This window comes from Gopherus flavomarginatus, chromosome 8 (assembly GCF_025201925.1).
Source record: "Gopherus flavomarginatus isolate rGopFla2 chromosome 8, rGopFla2.mat.asm, whole genome shotgun sequence".
NCBI lineage: Eukaryota > Metazoa > Chordata > Testudines > Testudinidae > Gopherus > Gopherus flavomarginatus.
In genome coordinates, this window is record NC_066624.1 from 69435713 (window position 1) to 69457424 (window position 21712).

The 21712-nt window shown below is 41.0% G+C and overlaps 1 protein-coding gene across 2 annotated transcripts in view; it reads right to left on the reverse strand.

Moving 5' to 3' along the window:
- The window catches only part of LOC127056387 (glypican-1-like), a 240525-nt gene that overhangs the window by 86919 nt on the left and 131894 nt on the right, over positions 1–21712 (reverse strand). The window contains exons 2-3 of one of the 2 annotated variants that reach the window (XM_050964179.1): positions 3192–3350; positions 1296–1420 (exon numbers count right to left, since the gene is read on the reverse strand). In XM_050964179.1, the coding sequence (XP_050820136.1) occupies positions 1311–1420; positions 3192–3350 (269 nt within the window). In that variant the 3' untranslated portion in view covers positions 1296–1310. Of the gene's footprint in view, positions 1–1295; positions 1421–3191; positions 3351–21712 lie in introns of those variants that run through there. The other variant, XM_050964180.1, reaches the window with a different exon arrangement.

Sequence of the window (21712 nt, forward strand, 5' to 3'; positions counted from 1 at the left end):
CAACTTACAAAAGGCTTCCTGTCTTAACACTCAGATGCCCAACTCCCAATGGGGTCCAAACCCCAAATAAATCCATTTTACCCTGTATGAAGCCTATACAGGGTAAACTCATACATGGTTCGTCCTCTATAACACTGATAGAGAGGTGTGCACAGCTGTTTGCTCCCCCAGGTATTAATACATACTCTGGGTTAATTAATAAGTAACAAGTGATTTTATTAAATACAGAAAGTAGGATTTAAGTGGTTTCAAGTAGTAACAGAACAAAGTGAATTACCTAGTAAAATAAAATAAAACACGCAAATCTAAGTCTAATACAGTAATAAAACTGAATACAGATAAAATCTCACCCTCAAAGGCATTTCAATAAGCTTTTTGCACAGACATGGACAACTTCCTAGTCTGGGCACAATCCTTTTCCCTGGTACAGCCCTTGTTCCAGCTCAGGTGGTAGCTCGGGGAATTCTCATGATGGCTTCCCCCTTTTCCCTGTTCCACCCACTTATATATCTTTTGCGTAAGGCAGGAATCCTTTGTCCCTCTGGGTTCCCATCCCCCGCTCCGGGTTCCCTTCCCCCTCCAATGAAAAAGCACTAGGTTAAAGATGGATTCCAGTTCAGGTGACATGATCACATGTCACTGTAAAACTTCATTACTCACTTGCCATCCCACACGTATACAAGAAGGCTTACAGGTAAAACAGAGCCATCTGCAGTCAATTGTCCTGGTTAACGGGAGTCATCAAGATTCCAAACCAACATTAATGGCCCACACCTTGCATAATTACAATAGGCCCTCAGAGTTATATTTCATATTTCTAGTTTCAGATACAAGAGTGATACATTTATACAAATAGGATGACCACACTCTGTAGATTATAAGCTTTGTAATGATACCTTACAAGAGACCTTTTCCATGAAGCATATTTTAGTTACATTATATTCACACTCATCAGCATACTTGCATAAAATCATACAGAGTGCAACATCACACCCCCCTCCAACTCCCTTTTGGGTCAGGACCCCCAGTTTAAGACACATTGGTCTCTCTGGTGAAATCTATATAGTAGTACAGGGTAAAAACAAACACAAAAGACCAGATTTCATGGGGGAAGACCAGATTTCACGGTCCGTGATTTATTTTTCATGGCTGTGAATCTGGTAGGGCCCTAAGCATAAACTTCCAGTCTGAAGCAAGAGGAACTCCTATATTTGAGGCTGTTTAATAACATCACTCCTTGTGTGCAAAACATTTTGTTAACTGTAAACCAGCTGGCAGTCCCAATGGTTGAAGATGCATTTGTTTCTACATCATTTCTGCAACTGGTCTCCCCCACAATCCCACTGCAACTTCAACTTCTTCAATCTGAAATTTCCAGTGGAGTTGTAAAGGCAAATTTTGCTCCTAGGCAAATTCAAACCTGAAAGATAAATTTGCTTTTGCATCACATGTCCTGCATAAATCATAAGCCCAATATTGATTGCAGCAATAGTTAAGCAAACTAAAAAAGATGTAATAGGAGCAGGAAACATCTTCCTGGGCCTGAGGGCTCAACTGAGGTTATGCCTGACACAAAAGAGGAATGATTTGTACATTATGGTTTGATAAAGTAATGCTTTGTTTTTCTGAACACAGCTACTGCTTTGGGCCCAAGAAAAATGTTAGATGTATGTCTTAGAGAGATAAAAGGAATACTTTTCTCAAACACTGGAAAACAATCAAAGAACATCTGGGTAGCTCCAATCAGAAATTTAGAAAGAGAAGGACCGTGGTTTTGTTTTTTTAAAGCCAACAATAAAACAAAATTAGGTTTATTAAAGTGTTTGCCTACTGGGCAATCTGTTTATTAGTGCAGTCCTCAATATTTTGAGCCAAATTCTATCTCAGTTACCTCTAGGATGTGGAACTGTATTCAGTCACATGCCCTGGATGTGAGGGTAAGAGTAAGTATATGGGCCATGATTTTCGAAAGTGCTACTGAGTATTACAATATCTGGGCGCCCAACTTAAGGCACTATAACAGGGCCTGATTTTCAGAGGGCAGGAAGTGTGCTCAATCCTTTCTGAAAATCAGGCCCTTTTACAAGTGTCAAACTGGACAAACAAAATCACTAGCTACTTTTGAAAATCCTGTCCTTAATCTTTTCTCAGGGCAAAATTATAAATTAATCCAAAGCTTCAAAGTAAAGCCTTTGCTATGGTCAGCTTCAACTACGCAGCTGCAATGTACCGTGCAGTGACGCATTGCCTTGGTTTTTTCCTATTCAGTGAAAAAGACCTTAATCTTAGCTATCTGCTTCTGAAGGTCAGGCTAATTTCTGTATGTGTGTTTCCTAAAATCCCCAATTTTACCCTTCTATCCACTATTACCTCTCTCCCACACACTGTTCTTTTACCTATACCTCCATATGACAATCGTTGATAAAGGTAAGAGGACTGTGATTCTAAATGCCTGGCCTTTTACAAAATAGGTATTGCTGATAATAGATATGGTTCCAGAATCATAGGTCAGCTCTATTTTGCCAATAAACCACTTATTTCCACTGGCCTTAAGACCTCAAAGCCAACAGCTTGCGGCTTGTGCTGCAAAACTGATTCCACTAGCAACAGAAGCAGCCAGCCAGCCATATTCTTTGCTTAGTACCTTGAAAGTGATGCTGTATCCCTCACACCATACTTCTCCACAGTACTGTACGGGTGAGTGCTACATTTAATTTCTGCCATGAGCATCTAAAGGCAAATGACACTTGCTAACCTATTTTTTCAATCAGGAAACTAACTACAGACATCAGAGTCTTCCCTAGCATCGTGATTTTTCAGCTACAGATCAAGGAATATTGCCAAGTTTCTTGTAATTACCTAATATGTTATGCTGTTGTGTTAATACTCAGTGTTGTTATGGTTGTCTGTAAAAGCCACTTCTGTGCCTATGTATACAGGTCTTAGCTACATACGGATGTAAGACTCCTGAAAGGTCCTTAATAAAAACAAATTTTTCTAAGTAATTCTCTAGTGAAAATGCAACATGTACTAGAACTCATATTGAAAGCAATGATACCATAACAGCTACAGAACACAATACACAAAGGTAGAGCCAGATGGCAGCAAAAAAATAAAAAAATAAAAACCCTGAGTCCAACAGTTAAAGAGCAACTAGCAAAACTTGAGTAAGCTGTATGTTCTTTACTTACCATCAAAGTTTTTGTACTGAGATGTTAGGGTCACCTGTGCAGAGCGGCTGGCTTCTGTCATCATGTCTTCAAATTCACTTTGGCTTTTTTTTGCAAAATTCTCCTCCATTTCGCTGGTGCAGCAGGTGTAGCCCTGCGGGCAGATTCTCAGGTGTTCCCCTAAAGTGAGAAAAAACAATAAAAAAGGGTCTGAAAAAGAGATTTCATCCAAGATGACCTTAGTATCAAAGTATCCAAACTACGCATAGCAAATCCAATTCTACCCTCATTAATTACGTAACAGAGGGCAGAATTAGGTCAACCTATTTAGCCAGTAATGTAAGTTACTTCATTTTGCTATTGCAGATGCTCTGTGTTTGAACGGGAATTTCCTCATTCATAACCAGGGTGTGTGGGGAGGGGAGCGAAATATTGCATTCTATTCAAACTCTGCCCAGAGTCTCAATCTCTACCCAGAACCCCAGAAGACATGGATGTCTCTGATTAAATGATACTGAAATTGTTGTCATTAGACTTCAGAGGTAACACCTTGACACAAATGGCAACAGCTGACACTTTTCTTAGAGCAATTGTTTGAGACTCATAGCCAGAACAGTCAGACAGTTCCCATTCTGAAGCAAGTTTCCACAACGATGACTAAACAGGGGATGTTTGAAAGTCAGTGGCCATTAGGTGCCAATCTCCTTCTATACTCTTTTTTTAAATGAAACTTTATAATTTGCTGAAGCTGACAGGACGAGCAGAAACACGCCAATATGGCATGTTCTTGCTCAATATGGTCCTTGCTCACATGCCAGCTTTGTTCTACTAGACCTGGCTTATGTTTGACAAAGTGTATCAATAGGCAAAAACTCTGCTGTCCCAAATTTGACACCATCACTTCCTGAGAGGGAGAGAAGATGAACTCTGTAGGTGAAAAGCCTGTTTTAAACACAAGCCTTTTTGATAATTAGCAGCAATGACAAGAAGATATGAAATATGAGAGAATTCTTTTTTTAAATTTGATACATTCAACAAAATTCTACAAGTCATGTCCCTCCAATGCCTCCTGCAACCTCTGTTCGGGCAAAATAAACATTTGCATAGGCACAGTTGGCAGCATCATTTAACAATTACCTGCTTTTTTAGGATTCTTGAGAAAGGGCCATCCACCTGCAAACACTGCTTGGATTTCCCCCGGCTCCCAGCCAAAGTGCAACTGAATGTAAATCAGACATTTTTTCAAAAATCTTGTTTTAACCGTGCACTGAGATAATCCAGTTACACTGAAGTCAACATGTTTAATGTAATTTGATTGTGACTGCCAACGATTTAGCTGGCAATTTTAGAGGATTGCTGCCATAGCTGAGCTGAAACATACTTAAAACCATGTCTTGTCTTGTGTTCCCCTGGTCTATGTTAGAGCCTGCTCCTGCAAGCCCCCCAAATGGACAACGTCCCATTAAAATCAACGAGGCTCCTCAAGTATAATGCTTACAGGCTATAAGTTCTTCAGGGCAGAGAATGCGTCTTACCCGGTTAATTTGTGTTACTACAGAAAACATTTTTGCTCCTGATGCTTGTTTTGATGATAGACGCCATCCAATATTTGTTGGTGTAAGCCTGCATAGACTCCATGTACCCTGCCACACATAGCAGAACCACACTGGCTCTGCTGCCATTTTTGCAAGGTGGGAGGGCCAGATTTTGCCTGTAGCAGATAGACAACACAGTGCACACTCGCGCAGCGAGTCCATATAACTGGAATCAATGGGAACCTTTTCATTAGGTTTAGCAGGACTAGGATAACTCCAGCAAAGTTCTATCTGAACTTCTGCCTCTCTAACCTGCAGCCACACCATGTTGCCCAAATGTGACTGCAGTTATCTTGAGTCCTGGTTCTTTCAGAGGCCCTTCACCTCCGCTTCTGCATTACCGTATTGCATAAGACTAGATAGTACTAGATTAAATTAAACTTCAGCACCTGAATTTCCACCCCTGGCCTCCACTTGGTCCTGCCTTCCCATCTTAGGGAAGGCAACATTTCCTACAAGGTCTCCTGACTCCAAAATGGTCCTCTCTCTTGGCTTCCCCCAAGGAAAAAGGCACAAGAGAAACCAACTGGCCCAGATAGGCAAACAAGCAGAAGCAGAAAGATCCCATTTCAGAAGAACTACACACAAACACTGTGTAACATGACATCCCTGCCAAATAAAGTTTCAACCGTCTTTCTTGTTTAACACCTTTCTTGCCCCAGTTCTCTCTTTCATTAACTAGCCTCTTACAATCCATTCACCCATCCCACCGTGTATTTATAAAACTACATTTGTATGAAAAAGCCAGCGTAAGGATTATTGCCCTGCTTGGGGGCACAGGGGGAGAAGATGAGCTATAGTTTCTCACCAAGACATACCCTTGTTTCCTGTCATGGAAAATTAAAAACTTGCTTCTTGCCCAGATTTTTCAGTTACTGGCACACACTCCTCTGACTCACATGGCTTGTAACAGAGGATTTGGTTTTATTTACACTTGTCCTACTGGAGTATACATCCATTAAATACATCATTATGGCCTTTCCACCTCACTTTCACTTGCAGTCAGTTTGGAGCTGAGGCCTTGGAGTGTCGGACTTCATTTAAGGTCTCCAAACAAACCAACTCAAATGCTGCTTTTACCAATGCACAGCCTTGAGTCAGGACAGATTTTGAGATAATCTTACTTCTGCTTTAAAAGTAAGGCTTGATTCTGCGTGCACTTAATAACATGAGTAACTTTACACATGAGTAGCCTCATTCCTCCTGTGTGTAAAGTTATTCACAAGCTTAGGAGCTTGTAGGGACAGATGAAGAGTTAATAGGAACCCTTTAAAATCCTGCTAATAAAACAATGTCTCCCCGCCACTCCAGGAAATATCCTATGACCTGGCATCTATTTCAAACCTCTTCTTTCCAACGAAACAAAAAAGTTTCAGGCTGTGGGGTGGGTACAAAAGAACAGCTCCCTTTCTAACATGAGACTGCCAAGCTGGAAACCATGGCAAGCATGCTTCATGGCTCTACCAAGGAGACAACTGCACATGCATCAAAGTTGCAGATCAAGCAGGTTCCTTTGCAGTGGATTTTGAAACAAAAGAAAGGAACAAAACTTGAGGCTTTCCAGTCCAGAGGAGAACAGCATCTCCCCTTGGGGAGGAAGCAGCACTGAGACACAGAACCCAGCACAGTGTTAAAGTTTCATTACACACAATGAGGAGCAGCAAAAGTTTGAGGTCGCCAATTAAAATATGACATGACCAGACAAAAATCTCCACTCCCCCACCCCGGTCAAATGCATGGGGTACATTTGAGTAAATGGCATCATTCCAAAACCTTTCTGTGCTAACAGAGCACCGAACAGCCTCTACAACACTTTTCAGAGAAAAGGTATGGAAGACAGACACACAGAAAAACAGAAAAGAAAAACCTCAAAGCTAAAATTGCTTATTTTTCCACAACTTTTGTGGTTTGAACCTAAAAATCTATTTTAAGCACTTTTAACCCAAAGCAGATTCAGTTCTTTTAAAAACAATATTTATTTTTTTAACACCACAGTATTTTATCTCAGTGGGAGAGTGAAGTTTCCAGCATTCCTCTTCACAATTTAAATGCATTGAACAAAATATAGAAAGAGTTTTAAAGCCCTGTGAAAAAGCTGTGCTTTGGTTTTTAATCTGACCTATACTTGCAGTGTTCACGGTCATTTATTTATGGGCTCAAAATAGGTGTGCTGCACATTGTATTTCTGCTTTCCATTTATTTATTTCAGAGTGCACTCGTTTGCTAATTTTCTTTTATTATGTCATTTTCTTCTTTGCTGAAGTTGTGTTATAAATATCTCTATATGCATTTGGCAAGAGATTGCCTGCAAATATCTAGAGTGAACAGCCAGGTACAGAAGTACTGTACGGGGTAAATCCATGAGATACAGTCTTCTTCCCCACAGAGCTCTTAGTTAAGAAGCTTCTCCTAGTATAAAGATGATGCACATTGCTACCATTCTGTTTAACATCACATTACTCCTACCTCCCAAGAAAAACTTTACAGAGTGGAGGCACAGCATCACAGAAGCAAATTTAGCAGTTGATTTAGGGCCTAACCCAAACCCCAATGGAAAGACTCCCAATGACTCCAATAAACTTTGGATCAGGTTCTGAGAGAACCATCCTTTCAATTTCAGAGGCTTGGATTCCAATAGTATCCAAGCTCATGAGTCTGGCCATCTTTTCCTAACTCTTGTTTGTGCAAATCTCCAAACCACTACAGCACTGTCAGCAAGTGAAGTTCAGGAGTGATGGAGGGCAGTGATGGTGCTGAGTCAGGAGTGAGCTGTCTTGGCAGAACTGTGTGGGGAAGTCTGCCCGGTATCTGCCCACAACATGCTTGGCTCAACTCAGGGATATTAGCTCCTCACTTCCTTAAGTGGTTAAAATTCACTCTCATCATTTTAATAAGGAGATGATATAAATTCAGAATTACATTTTCTACTTTAAAAAAACAACACAATCAGCTTGTCTGATAATTCAACTGGTAGCACAACACACCGTCCTACAAAAGACTTGGATTTCCTGAAGAACTTTCAGATTCTCATTCTTCTTATGCCAGTGGAGCCTTGGAAAAGCCAAAGGGCCAAACTCTCTGCCAAAGTACACGCTGGCTTCAGGATACCTGCATGGTGTGTAATGTCAGCAAAGAGTGTGTCCCAAAGAGTTATAACCTCTTTATAACAGCCTTTAACATATTTGAAAGACTATCAGGTCCCTTCCTCAGTTTTCTTCTCTCAAGACTAAACATGCCCATTTTTCCTAACCTTACCTCACAGCTCACACTTTAAGCCTTTTATCATTTTTACAGCTCTCCTCTGGTCTCTCTCCAATGTGTCCACATCTCTTCTTAAAGCATGGCTCCCAAAATGGGACCCAATACTCCAGCTGAGGCCTCACCAGGGCCAATAGAGTGGAACAATTACCTCCCATGCCTTACATATGACATGCCTGTTAATACACCCCAGAACGAGATTAGCCTTTTTGGTAACAAGATCACATTGTTGGCTCATGTTCAATTTGTGATCCACATAACCCCCCACAGATCCTTTTCAGCAGTACTATGGTCAAGCCAGTTTTCCCCATGTTGTAGTTGTACATCTGATTTTTCCTTTCTAAGTGTAGTGCTTTGCACGTGTCATTTTTGAATTTTATCTTGCTGATTACAGACCAATTCTCCAGTATGTCAAGGTTGTTTTGAATTTTAATCATGTCCTCTTAAATGTTTGCAACCCTTCTCCTCCTCCCCCCTCCAGCTTGGTATCAACCGTAAATTTTATAAGAAAACTCTCCACTCCATTATCCAAGTCATTAATGAAAATATTGACTAGTACTGTTTGTATACTAATGATATCTCACAAAGGAGACGAGAGATTTAATTAATTGTTTATAAAGGGCTTTGGGTTATTTGGATGGAATGTATTTTAGTATATAAATGCAAATTATTTCAAAATTATTTCTCCGGAGTTTCATTTATTTCAGGTTGTGACAAATCTGTTGTAATTCTTCCCCTAGTATTTGAGACCGTATATCTAGGTCTCTTCCAAAACTCATTTTATTCTTCTAGACCAGAGGTTCTCAAATTGTGGTCTGTGGACCACCAGTGGTCCGCAAGCTCCATTCAGGTGGTCCGTGGATAGTCCCCTATAAGATGCACACCTGGGTGGCCGCACACAAGAGAATGAAGGGCCATCCACCTAATTAGTGGAGCTGTGCAGGTGTGGTTCCACTAATTAGGTACCTGGACCCTGGAGAAGATGCACATGTAAGGTGAGGTTGCGGCCTTGGGGGGAATAGGAGGTAGGTGGGAGGGGGCAGTGGGGTAAGAAGAGGAGGTGGGGGGAATTTGGGACATGCAGGGCTGCAGTGGCCAGAGAAAGAGGCAACTTTCCACAGCTCCAGGGCTGTGGCTGCCAGGAAGAGACGGTCTTCCTTCCCAGCCTCAGCTCTGTGGCTGCTGTGGTGGGGGAGAGACTCGCCTCCTTCCCTGCCCCAGCTCGGGGGGTGCCGCCAGGGGGAGAGAGGGAGACACTCCCCTCCATCCCAGCCCAGCTCGATGGCTGCATTAAATGGAGTTATCCAAGCAAATAATATGGCTCAGGAAGTTGAAATCCTTTCTGCAAAGAGGAGAATATGGTCCTTTATTATTGTTAGAGCCAAAAACTCAGATCAGAACAGTTCAGATCTGGATCCAGATCCAAACTTCGTAGCTCAAGCCTATCTAATTATTTTTGAGGCTGACATTCATCTTGGTATTGGGATATGACCCTGTACAGGAAATAGTGGAGGCATGGTGGTATTTGCATCACTGAGTACCAATTAGTAATTTTTAACAAGGTGGGATTCATTCCACATACAGTAGAACCTCAGAGAGTTATGAACTAACCAATCAATCACACCCCTCATTTGGAACCGGAAATACGCAATCAGGCAGCAGAGACTAACACACACAAAAAGCAAATATAATATAGTACTGTGTTCAATGTAAACTACTACAAAATAAAGGAAAAGTAGCATTTTTCTTCTGCATAGCAAAGCTTCAAATTGTACTGAGTCAATGTTCAGTCGTAAACTTCTGAAAGAACCATAACATTTTGTTCAGGGTTAAGAACAATCTCCATTCCTGAGGTGTTCGTAACTGTGAGGTTCTACTGTACCATCCACACTGCTGTCAAACTCACTACACAAAATACAGCAGATACTCGGTATTCTCTTTTCAATCTAAACTCTATCGCATTGCAGTGTTGGTGTTAACTGGCTGAGGACATTTGGAAAGAGCATGGGCCAGTCTTGCCCACCTCACCATGAAAAGAGCCTCACAGACTTCAGTGGTGCTTGTGGTGCGAGCACAGTGATCAGGATCTGACTCTAAATTGGTATTCAACTGAAAATGAAATACAATTTCTGTCGTTCCCAATAGAGTGTGACTGAATGTCTCCGGGCTGGGGTGGGGGGTATAATGAGAATACAGGTCTTTTCCAACTGCACACCACTGGTCTGAATTTGTCCCACATCAGCAGCATTTTTATCTCCTTACCATTTGATGGTTTCTCAAATAGCCAGCACTATGGGCAATCAGGTAATATTCTCATTTCAGATACAGAAAACAAGCCTTGTGCTTTGTGCCTTTTAACATCAATGTTAGAAAAAACAAGGTAAAAAAAGGTAGTCCTGGATATGTTTAATCAGTCTAAGTACTACACACTATAAGCATGCGCAATAGCAGGATACTTCTGACCAACACATGCACACCTGCTTTTGACCAAGAGAGGTTATAGATAATCCGTAAGACCTCCTCCTACCACATCCCACCTTCTTACTCCTCCTACAGAAAGACTTAAGACATCAAAACACTGTTGGTCAAATAAAACAACCTAACCTGGTTATTGCATAGAGTCAGAACTGTACCAGGTTAGCACTACCTGATAACTGCCTTACAGTGAAATTGTGACATAATGAATACACTGTGGGGGGGGGGGGGGGGGAGGGATGGAGTAAAACTGCAATTGGCCCCATTTTAGCACAGAAAACTTTTAATGGATATAAAAGGCATCCGAACTACCCTGCCAGCCACAGGTGTGGCCTATTTGGGTCAGGGGTCTGGACTGCTGCATACTGGTGGGGCAGTGTTTGGAAACTTTCACTGTCTGTTCTCTACTTGTTCTGTGATTCAGCTGAGGACTTCAGTCTCCAGGGGCTGTCAATCCAGCCGCACTCAGATGCACTGGAAGTGGGGCACTCATTTGCTTCATCCACGCCCCCAAGGAGGGAGGTGATTATGGGGAATGTTAACATGACATAGAAAAAGTTGACAGACAAGGGTAAAGACCACCAACATGTCCTGGAAGAATATTAAACAGACCGGATAAGACAGAGGCTTCGAATGAAATGATACTCTTGTAGCTTCTAAGGTCATGTGTGTATGTTTCAATAGCAAATCCCCCAAAGAAACGGATCGTAGAAAATGCCACATATATTGACAATGTTTTTAACTCCTGCTGAAACAATCTGTGTTAAAGCGGTTTACCTGCCTAATGTCAACCTCTTCATTCACAAACTTTTCCAGATCCTAGCCATGACACCACACTTATTCCTCTATGTAGACCTCAATTCCAAACTTAGTTACACAGGTGTGATCACACCACTGACCGGAATGTGTGCTGCATGCATGATGTATCTGAGGGCAAACAGGACCTAATGTGTTGTTTGAAGCCTATGCTTTTGGGTAAGGTAGGAGATGCTTGATGATTTACAGTGAATATCTTTGAGACAGGGATGAAAGAATTATTTAAAGTATCAGGGGGTGTTAATCTGTATCCACAGAAACATCAAGGAGTCTAGTGGCACCTTAAGGAATGATTTAAGTGTCAAATCCACATATTCTGCAGGCAATGAAAGTCCTAAATCTAGCAGAACTGATACAGTTACTCCTGCATACCAAAGAGCATTGCTCCCGGCATCTCTCTCCACAGCACTGATTCTACTGGCTTCAGGTGCATGGACTTTAATAACGGCTCCTGAGCAGCTTGCTCCATGACTGGGGAGGAGATCCATTACATAAGGCCTTGTGATGAAGTTGTGGGTATGGCCTTCAATTAGCACCCTGAGAGTAAACTACCCTTAGAAAAAAAATCCAATTCAAACTAGAACACTTTAAAAATATTGTGTGTGTCTGGTTACAGAAGAGAGACATAGGCAGTTTAGTATTTTGCTGTTTTCTGTTAATGTCTGTGAAGACAGGAGGCTCCTATAAGGCACGTTAGAGAAGGCAAGAATTATCTTGTCTTTTTACATAAGACTTCTGAGGAAACATTGACGCTTCATTCCATAATCCACTGTTATTGACAACTTTCAGAGTTGTCCTGAGCATAATGGCCTCTTATCCAATGTCCTGACTTGCAGTTTTTTAAACAGTGACTTCTATCCACAGCTAGATCTTATACCACATTACAGAAATATGGTTCCTATCCTATCACATGAAGATTAATCAAAGTCTTGTGGACAATACATTTATATATGTGTTGGTCTTTGTTAAGCATGTAACATCCTTATGGAAGAAGGAAAGCAATTCATTAAGCAGGATCTTTCTCCATTTCTTCTTAGATTAATAGTGAGCATTCTAGTTATTTGAAGTTATGGCATTAATAACTACTACATCAAGTTTTCCATCTTGCATTAGCAGTTTGCTACGTAATGGAAGCATATTCTCGTAAAGCACCCTACAGTAAACTGAAGGTTAACAAAATGATAAGATTACTACAGAGGTGTTTTAAGGTTGAAGGACCCCTTAAAGTTAGATGTTGGTTTATGCCCTGCAGCAGGAACATTTATATCCCTCCCACAACTCTTGGGGGCTGTGTGGGGATTGGTTGGTTGGAGTATTTTTCACCTTTGGAACTCTGGATGTTTATCATCATCCATATACAGGTCCAATTTTCCCTTAGCTTTTTCTTTTTTGTTTGTTTCATACACATTCACCCTCCTTTGTTTTGATCAGAAGTGAACATGCTAAAAAGCTACCCCAAATGGAAGAAAGAAGTACCAGAAATCTTATGAGATAGTGAATTTCCAAAGTTTGCCAGCCAAAGTTCACATATTTGGCATAAAATTTGGCAGAAGTATCTCAATGCCTGCATAATTATCAAATCAACCTTGGAGCCTCTGGAGATTAATTCATTACTAGCGTACAGCAACCTTTTCAGGATAACTCATGGTAAAAGGAGAGCTGGTATCCACCTTACATTTCTGAATGTCCAGATGAACACTGATGTATAGGAAAACAGATGAAATCTTTGTCACTGCTTTTCTTTTTACATTTCACTCTGCTCATTTGAATTATACATCCCTGCAGATTACAAAACCATCTATTTATGGCAAATGGTTAAATGAAGTAAAGATTCAACGGATATCAATACTGAGCTATTCTTTCACCCTTATGGCTGGTCCATGTCAGTGTATGCTGAGACACACTGACAGGGCCGAGTGGAGGAGTCTGGCCATGCTGCAGCTGGTATGTGGATAGAGGACTTCTGTCTTCGGGACCATCACGTCATCACCTTTCACCATCACTCAGAAAATAAAGGACCAGCTTTAGATAGCAGTGAGTGTAACTCCATCTTGCACCAGGTCTGTATTTGATCCAACGCATTTACACTTTAAGAATAAAATCTTACTAGGGAAACTTATTTTAAGCAACAGCTCTTTGAATATTTAATGAAAATGTGCTTTGTCTTAAAATATAAAAAGGATATAAGTTGTTGTTCTCTCAGCATCATCAACATATGACCAAGAAATGTTGCCAGTATCTGTCTTTTAGTAAGATTAGTGCTGGGTTTGTGTGGTATCCTATTTATAACTTTGACAAAAGCTCACCCAATCATTTCATAGTTAATCACAGTTGTCTGCTCAGTACCCTTCAGAGAAATGTTTATAGAAAAACATGTGCCAACCAAGTATGAACAAAAGGGAGCAGACCACATACAAAAACTGCTCCCAAAACCATCACACCGCAAATGCTCATAAGCTATATAAAAATCACATCTTGGTGAATCATATAAGGCATAATTATAGTGTCTCCATTCATGATACTGTATAGTTATAGCTAGTCAGTGTTTCCACTGTAAATCTCTATTTTCAGAGAGGCCTACAGCTCAGCTGTAAAGTTTTAGTCCAGGATGGCACTTGGCCATAGAAGTTTCAGTTCAGGACTGATTCTAAGTTGCTTTTTAAACTGTTTAAAAATGTTTTGCCCTTTTTCTGAAGCTGTAAAAGAGCAAACAGAAACCACTTCTGGGTGCTTTTTGGTGTTTGGTTTGTTGTGTGCACGTGTGTGTAGTTAATGGAGCCAAAACGTGTCAATGCAGCTGAAGTTTTCAGTACAAGAAAATCAGAAAGTTCAAAAGTTATGGTCCCCACATCAGCCATAACTCAGCTCCCTCATGCATATTTGTATACATTGCTGTATATGGCATTAACTCGTATGTGTGAATTAAGGGCCCAATCCTGCCCTTACCTTTGGTGCCAAAGGTGCTATTATGCTTCGTGGGACAGAGCTGTTGCTGCTTGCTTTTAATTTCTCATTCTTCGAACTGAAATTTTCCAAGGATTCTGAGAGAAGGGAACTTAGGGGAGTGGGACTTGGACTCCCCTGCACCTGCTATAGGACAGTGCTCCATATGAGTGCACAGCCCTTTGGATTCAGAGAGGCTTGGGGCTGGTGAAGGGGAAAGAATGGGGAAGTGGAAGGAGCAGAGAAGCATCTTTTATCTTGAAGAGCTGTTCACAATTTTCTTCAAAATATCAACCAAAAAATGAAGATGACATGTTTGCATAAAAGAAAAAATTTTTCCCCATTTTCCAACTCACTCTAGTGCCAAGGCATCTTAGAGACCCCGCTTTCCTTGATGTGGATGAGAGAGTTTTACGTGCTGTGTACAGAGACCACTCTACAGTCAAGTGGAGCAGCCTCTGGGGTGGAGCACAACTGCCAATCCACATCAGCAGCACAGCCCATCAGTGTTAGGGAAAGCAAGCTAGCAAAGGAGTAACTTCTCCAAATGAAATTGCAGCAGGAATTAATTTTAGATAGGAAGAATGTAGCTCCCCATTGGAAAATGGCTAAAACTGTGGGGTTAAGAACTTACAAAAAGTGCCATGGAATTTTAATTACCATGAATAGTCTGGGTGTCACTGTGGAAGGGGGTTGTCTGTTTGAAAGACCTGTTTATCTAGGTATTTTTAGTTCACTCATCAAGAGAGAAGCTGAGTGGGCAATCGATGATGCCTACAGCACTGTGCTCTAAACACTATTTTCAGACCATGGGTTCTTCACTAACATCTTGCAGCATCCTGGAGATTTCCCATCCAAGTACTAGCCAAACTTGACCCTGCTTAGCTTTAGAGAGCTGACCAAGATGGCATAACTGTAGGGGTTCTTTGCATTTGTCATGTGACAGTCCAAAGAGGAAATACTGATAAATACTGATTTTGGAACTCACATCGCTTTAAGGGGTAATACAACTGCTCCTTGTAATGTTGATCTTGAAAAGGCTTGCTGCTGCAGACATACTGCTGGGTTTGTGCAAACAAGAAGTCACTCACCATGTGCAGTAACTGTGGTTCTTCAAGATGTGTCCTCCTCTGGATGCTCCACTTAAGGGCATGTGCGCCCCGAATGCTTTTGATCACATATTTTTTATTACCAGTGTCCATTCAGCCCAGGCATGCGCTGCTGATATCTTCATGCCCACACCGAGTCTATAATCAGCCTGCGTTGGTGAACCGCCCTCAGTTTCTTCTCCACCACCGAGTCTCAGAAGGAAACTCCAAAGAGAGGGGAAGGAGGGTGGGTTGTGGGGCACTCATAGGGACACACATCTTGAAGAACTACAGTTAATGCACAGGGTGAGTAACCTCGGTTTCTTCTTTCAGTAGTGTCCTAATGGGTGCTCTACTTCAGCTGACTCCTGAGCTATATCCCTTTAAGGAGGAGAGAGCTTCACAACTGAGGAAAGAACTGCACTGCCAACTACTGCATCAGATCTAGAGGCACTGACTAAGGCGTAGTGCCTGGAGAAGGTATGTACCAAGGACCATGCAGTGACTCTGCAGATCTCATATGCTGGAAGATTAAGTAAAGCCATAGATGTAGATTGGGACCTCGCAGAATGAGCTGACATACCAGCAGAAGGTGCAATGCTGCATGTTGTACTCGTCTCAAGCATGGTTATGACTGAGAACCTAGCATTCATCGAGTGCCTACCTAAAGAAAAGCCCAACAATCTCAGGAATTTATTACTTTACAAAGGTATGTTCCTGACATTTTGGCCATCGGGACTTTTCACATGAATGTTGCAGAAAAATTGCAGTTTCAGTTTAAATATTAACAGCATAGGCGACTTTCTTCAAATAGTTGCATTATTTTTTTCCCCTTTTCTTTTTCTAAGGTAAGTACTCAGTATTCTGTAACATGTAACGACTATAACTATAAGCCTGAAAAACATTACTACACAATAGCCTATAAAGGTTCCTAAAGAATACCATTTTTAACTATTTATTTAATACTGCTTTTCACAACCCTATGTCATAACACACATAACATGCTCTTCCCCTATAAAAAAGTCTGCAGAATTTCAGAACTCTTGCCTTGTGTATCAGGTCAGATGCCTAAAGCTAGATATCGAAATAAAAGTGGCCAGATATTCAGAGGTAATGAGCATTTGCAGGTCCCATATTAGTTCCACTGATCTGAGTTAGCAGGCCATTTTTGTAGTCTGTATCTATTGTCCTCCCCCTCTTAAGTCCCAAGCTAAGGACCACACCATAACTTCTTGCTTTTAGATACAAAACGCGCCTTTATTAGAGTATACAATCAACATTATTTCACTTATGAACAGCAGGAAACTCTTGGAGAAATGCAGCCTATCATCTTTAAGATTCAGTGCACTAGTTCCCTGCCTTTTTGTCTCTACCGGCACTGGCAAGAATCTAATGCCTGGTATTAAAAAGGATTACCATCATTTGTTTTGTTTGATTTTGATATGTGATGAAGATGCAATTCCAGGCTGATTTGCAGTTGAACAGTATTTTAAATATTTTAATCATATATGTTTTTCAGCAATGACTCCTCCTTGGATTGCTTTTTTCTTTCCCGCCCCAGTTGTTGCGCTTCTATGCCTGAGTTGCTGATACAAAATAAAGTAGAGGCTTAGATATCAACATAGGGAACAAGGCTTCACAGCTAAGAGAACTCTCCCCATTCCACACCCACAAGTTAATGGGAAAAATCAAAACGTGGTCACCAAGAAATTAAAGTGAATACATGACCCACATGCGTAGAAATCTCCTCTAGTTTCCTGTCCATTTCAGAATCCCAGGCAAAATTTCCTTCCTAGTCTTAGCAGAGTAGTGACTCCAGCACACAGATTGTTTACCTCCAGTCCAGCTAACTACCCAGTCCTTGGCTTAATGATTTGGATAGACTGTTGAAGGATGGGGGCAGTTTGCCAGCAAGGAGGAAAGAAGTTGTTCCTTTGGGCTTCTATCACATTAACCATCAACGTTCTCTTGTCTTCCATGAGTTACAACGAATGGACACTATAGATTTCAAGATTTTCCATGGTATTCTGTCTCTCACTTCATCGCTCCCTGTTCTACAGCCCACTTGCACACACCACTTTAATACTAGTCACTAATGAGCCTCAATAGACTTGATCTGAAAAATCGAGGTGGCAATCTCATGAGAACTAGCCCCACCACTTGGGACTTTTAGAGCCAGGCTGAACAAAAAGCTATAAAATATACCATAGGGAACAATCCTGTATTTGTAGGTAAAGAGACTGGATGACCTGAGAGGACTTTACCCTTCTCTGATTTCGAGGATGCTCTGAGATTTCCAGTAATTCCTTGTTTGGGAAGGAATATCTGAGATCACAGTCTGTGGATCACACCCCTCTTCTGTGGATAATTCAGTCACTAGGCCTGTCAATCTAGCACATTTTACATGCCTACCTTCAAGAAAAAAAGAGAAATGCAGCAAGTGCCACACATCTAACTATATTCCCACCCTTTATGCCATCTAAAACTCCAAGCATGGAGTTTTATTTATTTCACCTCAAATAAGGTTCATTCTGGTCCACTTCAAATTCTATCCAAAGTTTCGGAGTGGCTTGTTTTACACAATCACGTCTCCATGCTAAGAAGAATTCCTATCAGAATTCTTAATGTTCCCCTCCCTGTCTCTCTGGAGTGAGAAGCAGATACACCACCCACTATGTGGAATACCTTCCATTCTGCACATGACTGACTCCCCAGTTTTCTTCAGATCTCATCTCAAGACCAATCTCTTCTCTTTGGCCTGTGGCCAATGAACTCCTCTTCTAATGAAATAATCAGTCTCCCAACCTATGTTTCAGTCAGCATCACTGAAACTTGGCCTTTATATCTTTTTTTAAATCTCAGCCCTATAACATCTACCGGCACTATATGACTGACATACTATGACCTACAAATTCTACATGTCCTTATGTAGGGCTTATCAGCTGCGAAGCATATCTACATTACCATATACAAGTAAATTTGTGTGCTACACTGGTGGCTTGACAATTCTCATCCTTTTCTCTTCACACCATCTCTTTATTCTCATTTGAGCCAATCTATTCATATCTGTACGCTTCCCATCACTTTCTTCTTTTGTATGTTTCTCTTTCACTCGGCTCTTTCCCATTGCTTCCTTGAGCAGTTGGGATAAGGAAGCAGCATCCAGGTAGCAGTGGAAATCCCATCAGTAACTGTAAGATCGGAATCTCTGGTTTCCCAGCAAGCCCACTAATTTCCCTTCCCAATGAATTTCAGTCCACCTTACTTACTGTAACTCAAGGCGATGAAACTTGACTGTTTTCATCTTCAGTATAGCTTCCACCTGACAAATCACTTTTTCCCTCCTTAAGGAGTTCTAAGTCAAAATATTTATTAGGGTGTACAAACAACAAAAACTGTACTTTGATCAGCGGTTGCCTTAAGCAGATAGACATACTGAATTACTGATTCCTGGAGACGCATCTGACAAGGGGAGCAAATGGGAATATATCAGATCTCATTACAGAGGAGATGCCTTGTAAAATCCTTCTCCTTTTCAGCATGATGTAAAGCATTTACTTTAACTTAGGGTGGTTGTTCACCTGAGGCCTGAACCTGCCTCCACTGACGTCCATGACAAAACTCCCACTGACTTCAAAGAGGGCAGGATTTGACCCCTGGGGTTTTCAACTACTTTGTAATCTGACTGTACATTTAACAACAATTTAGCCACATTTGGAATGGCTTTAAGATTCATCTTTAACCTTTTCTGAATAGGGAAGAGAGAACTAACTTATTTTACCATAAACATTATACAGCAACTTGAACTGGTGTCAGTGGTTAGAACGGTTCCACTTTACCAAAATTAGGAATGCTGGAAATGGGTGGGGCCAACAGGTTTCCAGCTATAACTTATTAACAGGACCCGTGATAACTGAAAAAAAAACCCAGAGATCAGCTTCCTTCTTAAGTCATGACTGTGTTTTACTTGTCTACTCTTTACCTGTTAAAAGCTCTGGGTTCCCACCTGGAAGCTGTTCTCATTTTCAGTATCCAACATGATAAACACAGTAAAGTGATTCAGTGGTCAAGAAAAAAACACATCTAAGCTCATAAGAAAACTTTAGCTTGTGGTTCCTAAAGCAACTAATAAGCTGAAAGCTGCCAAGTAGTTTCTGAACAGAAAGTGGTCTCAAGTCCTTTCTCTTCCTTCACATGGACAATTTTCAATCTGTACCCTTGTTCACATGATTTATTTCCTTTAATCCCCAGTAAATTCAGCATTCACTTCCAGCATGTATCCAAAGAGGTTAGAAGAGGTCAGCCAGCCTGCAATGGAGCAGGAGCACAGGTACTGTATTTTTGCAAGAATACTATACTTCTGGAAAATTATTATTCCCTTCCCCTAAGCATTTTATGGTACAATTTCCCAATTCCAATAGATCCACTATCTTTTGAAGAGTTATTATATATTTCAATATTGACTGTGGAAAATACTCTCTACCACACACACATTAACTGATATGCGGAACATTAAAGAAACATTGATTCAGCAATTATACTTGAGTCAAGAAGCGCATAACACAGAACATTCAGAAAAGAAGCAAGTCAAAGACTTTAACTGGATAGGACATCGTACACTTCATCTCTCTGACTCACCGAGCCCAACCTTGGTTCCTCCCTTACTTTTCAAAATCCTTTTGTGGGACCCAGAATCTTTCCCCTGGGCCCTCCATACTCTTTGTTTTCACTGATCCGTCAAACCAGATTCCAGACCAAAAAAAAAAAAAAAATAGCTTGCATTACATAAGCGCTAAGTGTTGTTCTTATTATCATTCAATAGTTTCAGTAAGGAGTGCTGTGCAAACAGACGGTGATGTTATTTAAAAGAAAAAGGAATGAGTATCTAAAACAAGCCTGCAAGTAAAGCAGATCTTTAGGGTAATTTCAGGTACAGATGTGTAAAATGCAATACTGTAAGCTGGGAATTGCAGTGCTCTTACTGTTAAAATGATTAAATGAAAATGAAATACTGTAAGAAAAACAAACAGCAGACAGAAAGTTCACAAATCTATGTGCATATTTCTTAAGAGTGGTGAAAACAATAGTGTCCATTATAAGTAGCCAGGTGACCAGTATGTTAACCTGGAGCATTCAACATTTGCTATTTGCAGGAGTTGGTTTGAATCTTTTCCCATCTCTCTCCCATCTAGCCAGGACCTCCTTCCTACTTAGCAGCACGGGAAGGGGAGAATGGTTGCAATAGTCAATTCAATTAGGAATTAATTCAGAGGAGTCCTGTGAACTGTGTTATGCAGGAGGTCAGACCAGAAGACCACAGTGGTCTCTTCTGGATTTATTAAGTATGAACTAATCGCCTGACACCTGTTCCTGACACCCAGGTCAAGAACACCTGGTTTATAGCAACCAAGAGCTCTCTAATGATTTAACTTTTTCTATCTCAGCAAAGTCTCTTTCCCTCCCCTCTTTCCTTGACATCATTCTGCTCAAGCTCTCTTCCGCTCTTTAATACATCATCCACCCCTTTTCTTTCTGCCTCATAAATTAGCAGGGGCAGTTTGACAAAAGTGTGGGAGCAACTTTTATTACCTGAATGTTACAACTGAGGTCACTTGCCTGGGAATAAAACACATCTGTTTTTCTGTAATTAGTTGTGTTCCTCAGGACCATGGTATGTGCATTTCTGTATTGCTTATTTTTTAATAAGAAGGTTCACAATATCTCAGTAGGAACATTTAGAGTGGCCTTGCCATAAGTTTGAATGCTGAACTGAAGGGGGGAGGGGAGTGGATACTGTAGCAGCTATAAAATCCCACTTGTCTTGTTATATTCTCCCTTAGGGATTCAGTAACTTAGTCTTGCTCCTTTGGCCCTTGTTATAAATACTTTAAAGAGAGAGAGAGAGAGACACATACATACACAAAGAGAGAGAGAGAGAGAGAGAGAGAGAGAGAGAGGGCCCAGCCCTTGTTACAAGTACTTTAAAGACGGATAGACACACAGACATTTTGGTCTTATTTTACCTGGTCTTGCATTTATATAGAGGGGAGGAAATTGGAATCTATCTATGGTGTTTATATGGCTTCCATTACTGTAGTTTCTGAGCACCCTACAATCATTCAGTTGTTTTTCTTCACAACTCCCCTGTGAAAGAGGAAGTGCTACTGTCCTCATTTTGTGGATAGGAACTAAGGCTATCGCTATCCTACAGGCGGCACAGATGCTACCTACAGCAATGGAAAGGCTTTTCCATCAATATACTTAATACACCTCTCGGAGAGGCAATTAGGTCAACTGAGGGTTAGGTCAGCTTAACTACGGCTCTCGGGATGTGAATTTTTCATGCCCTTAAGCAAAGCAGCTAGGC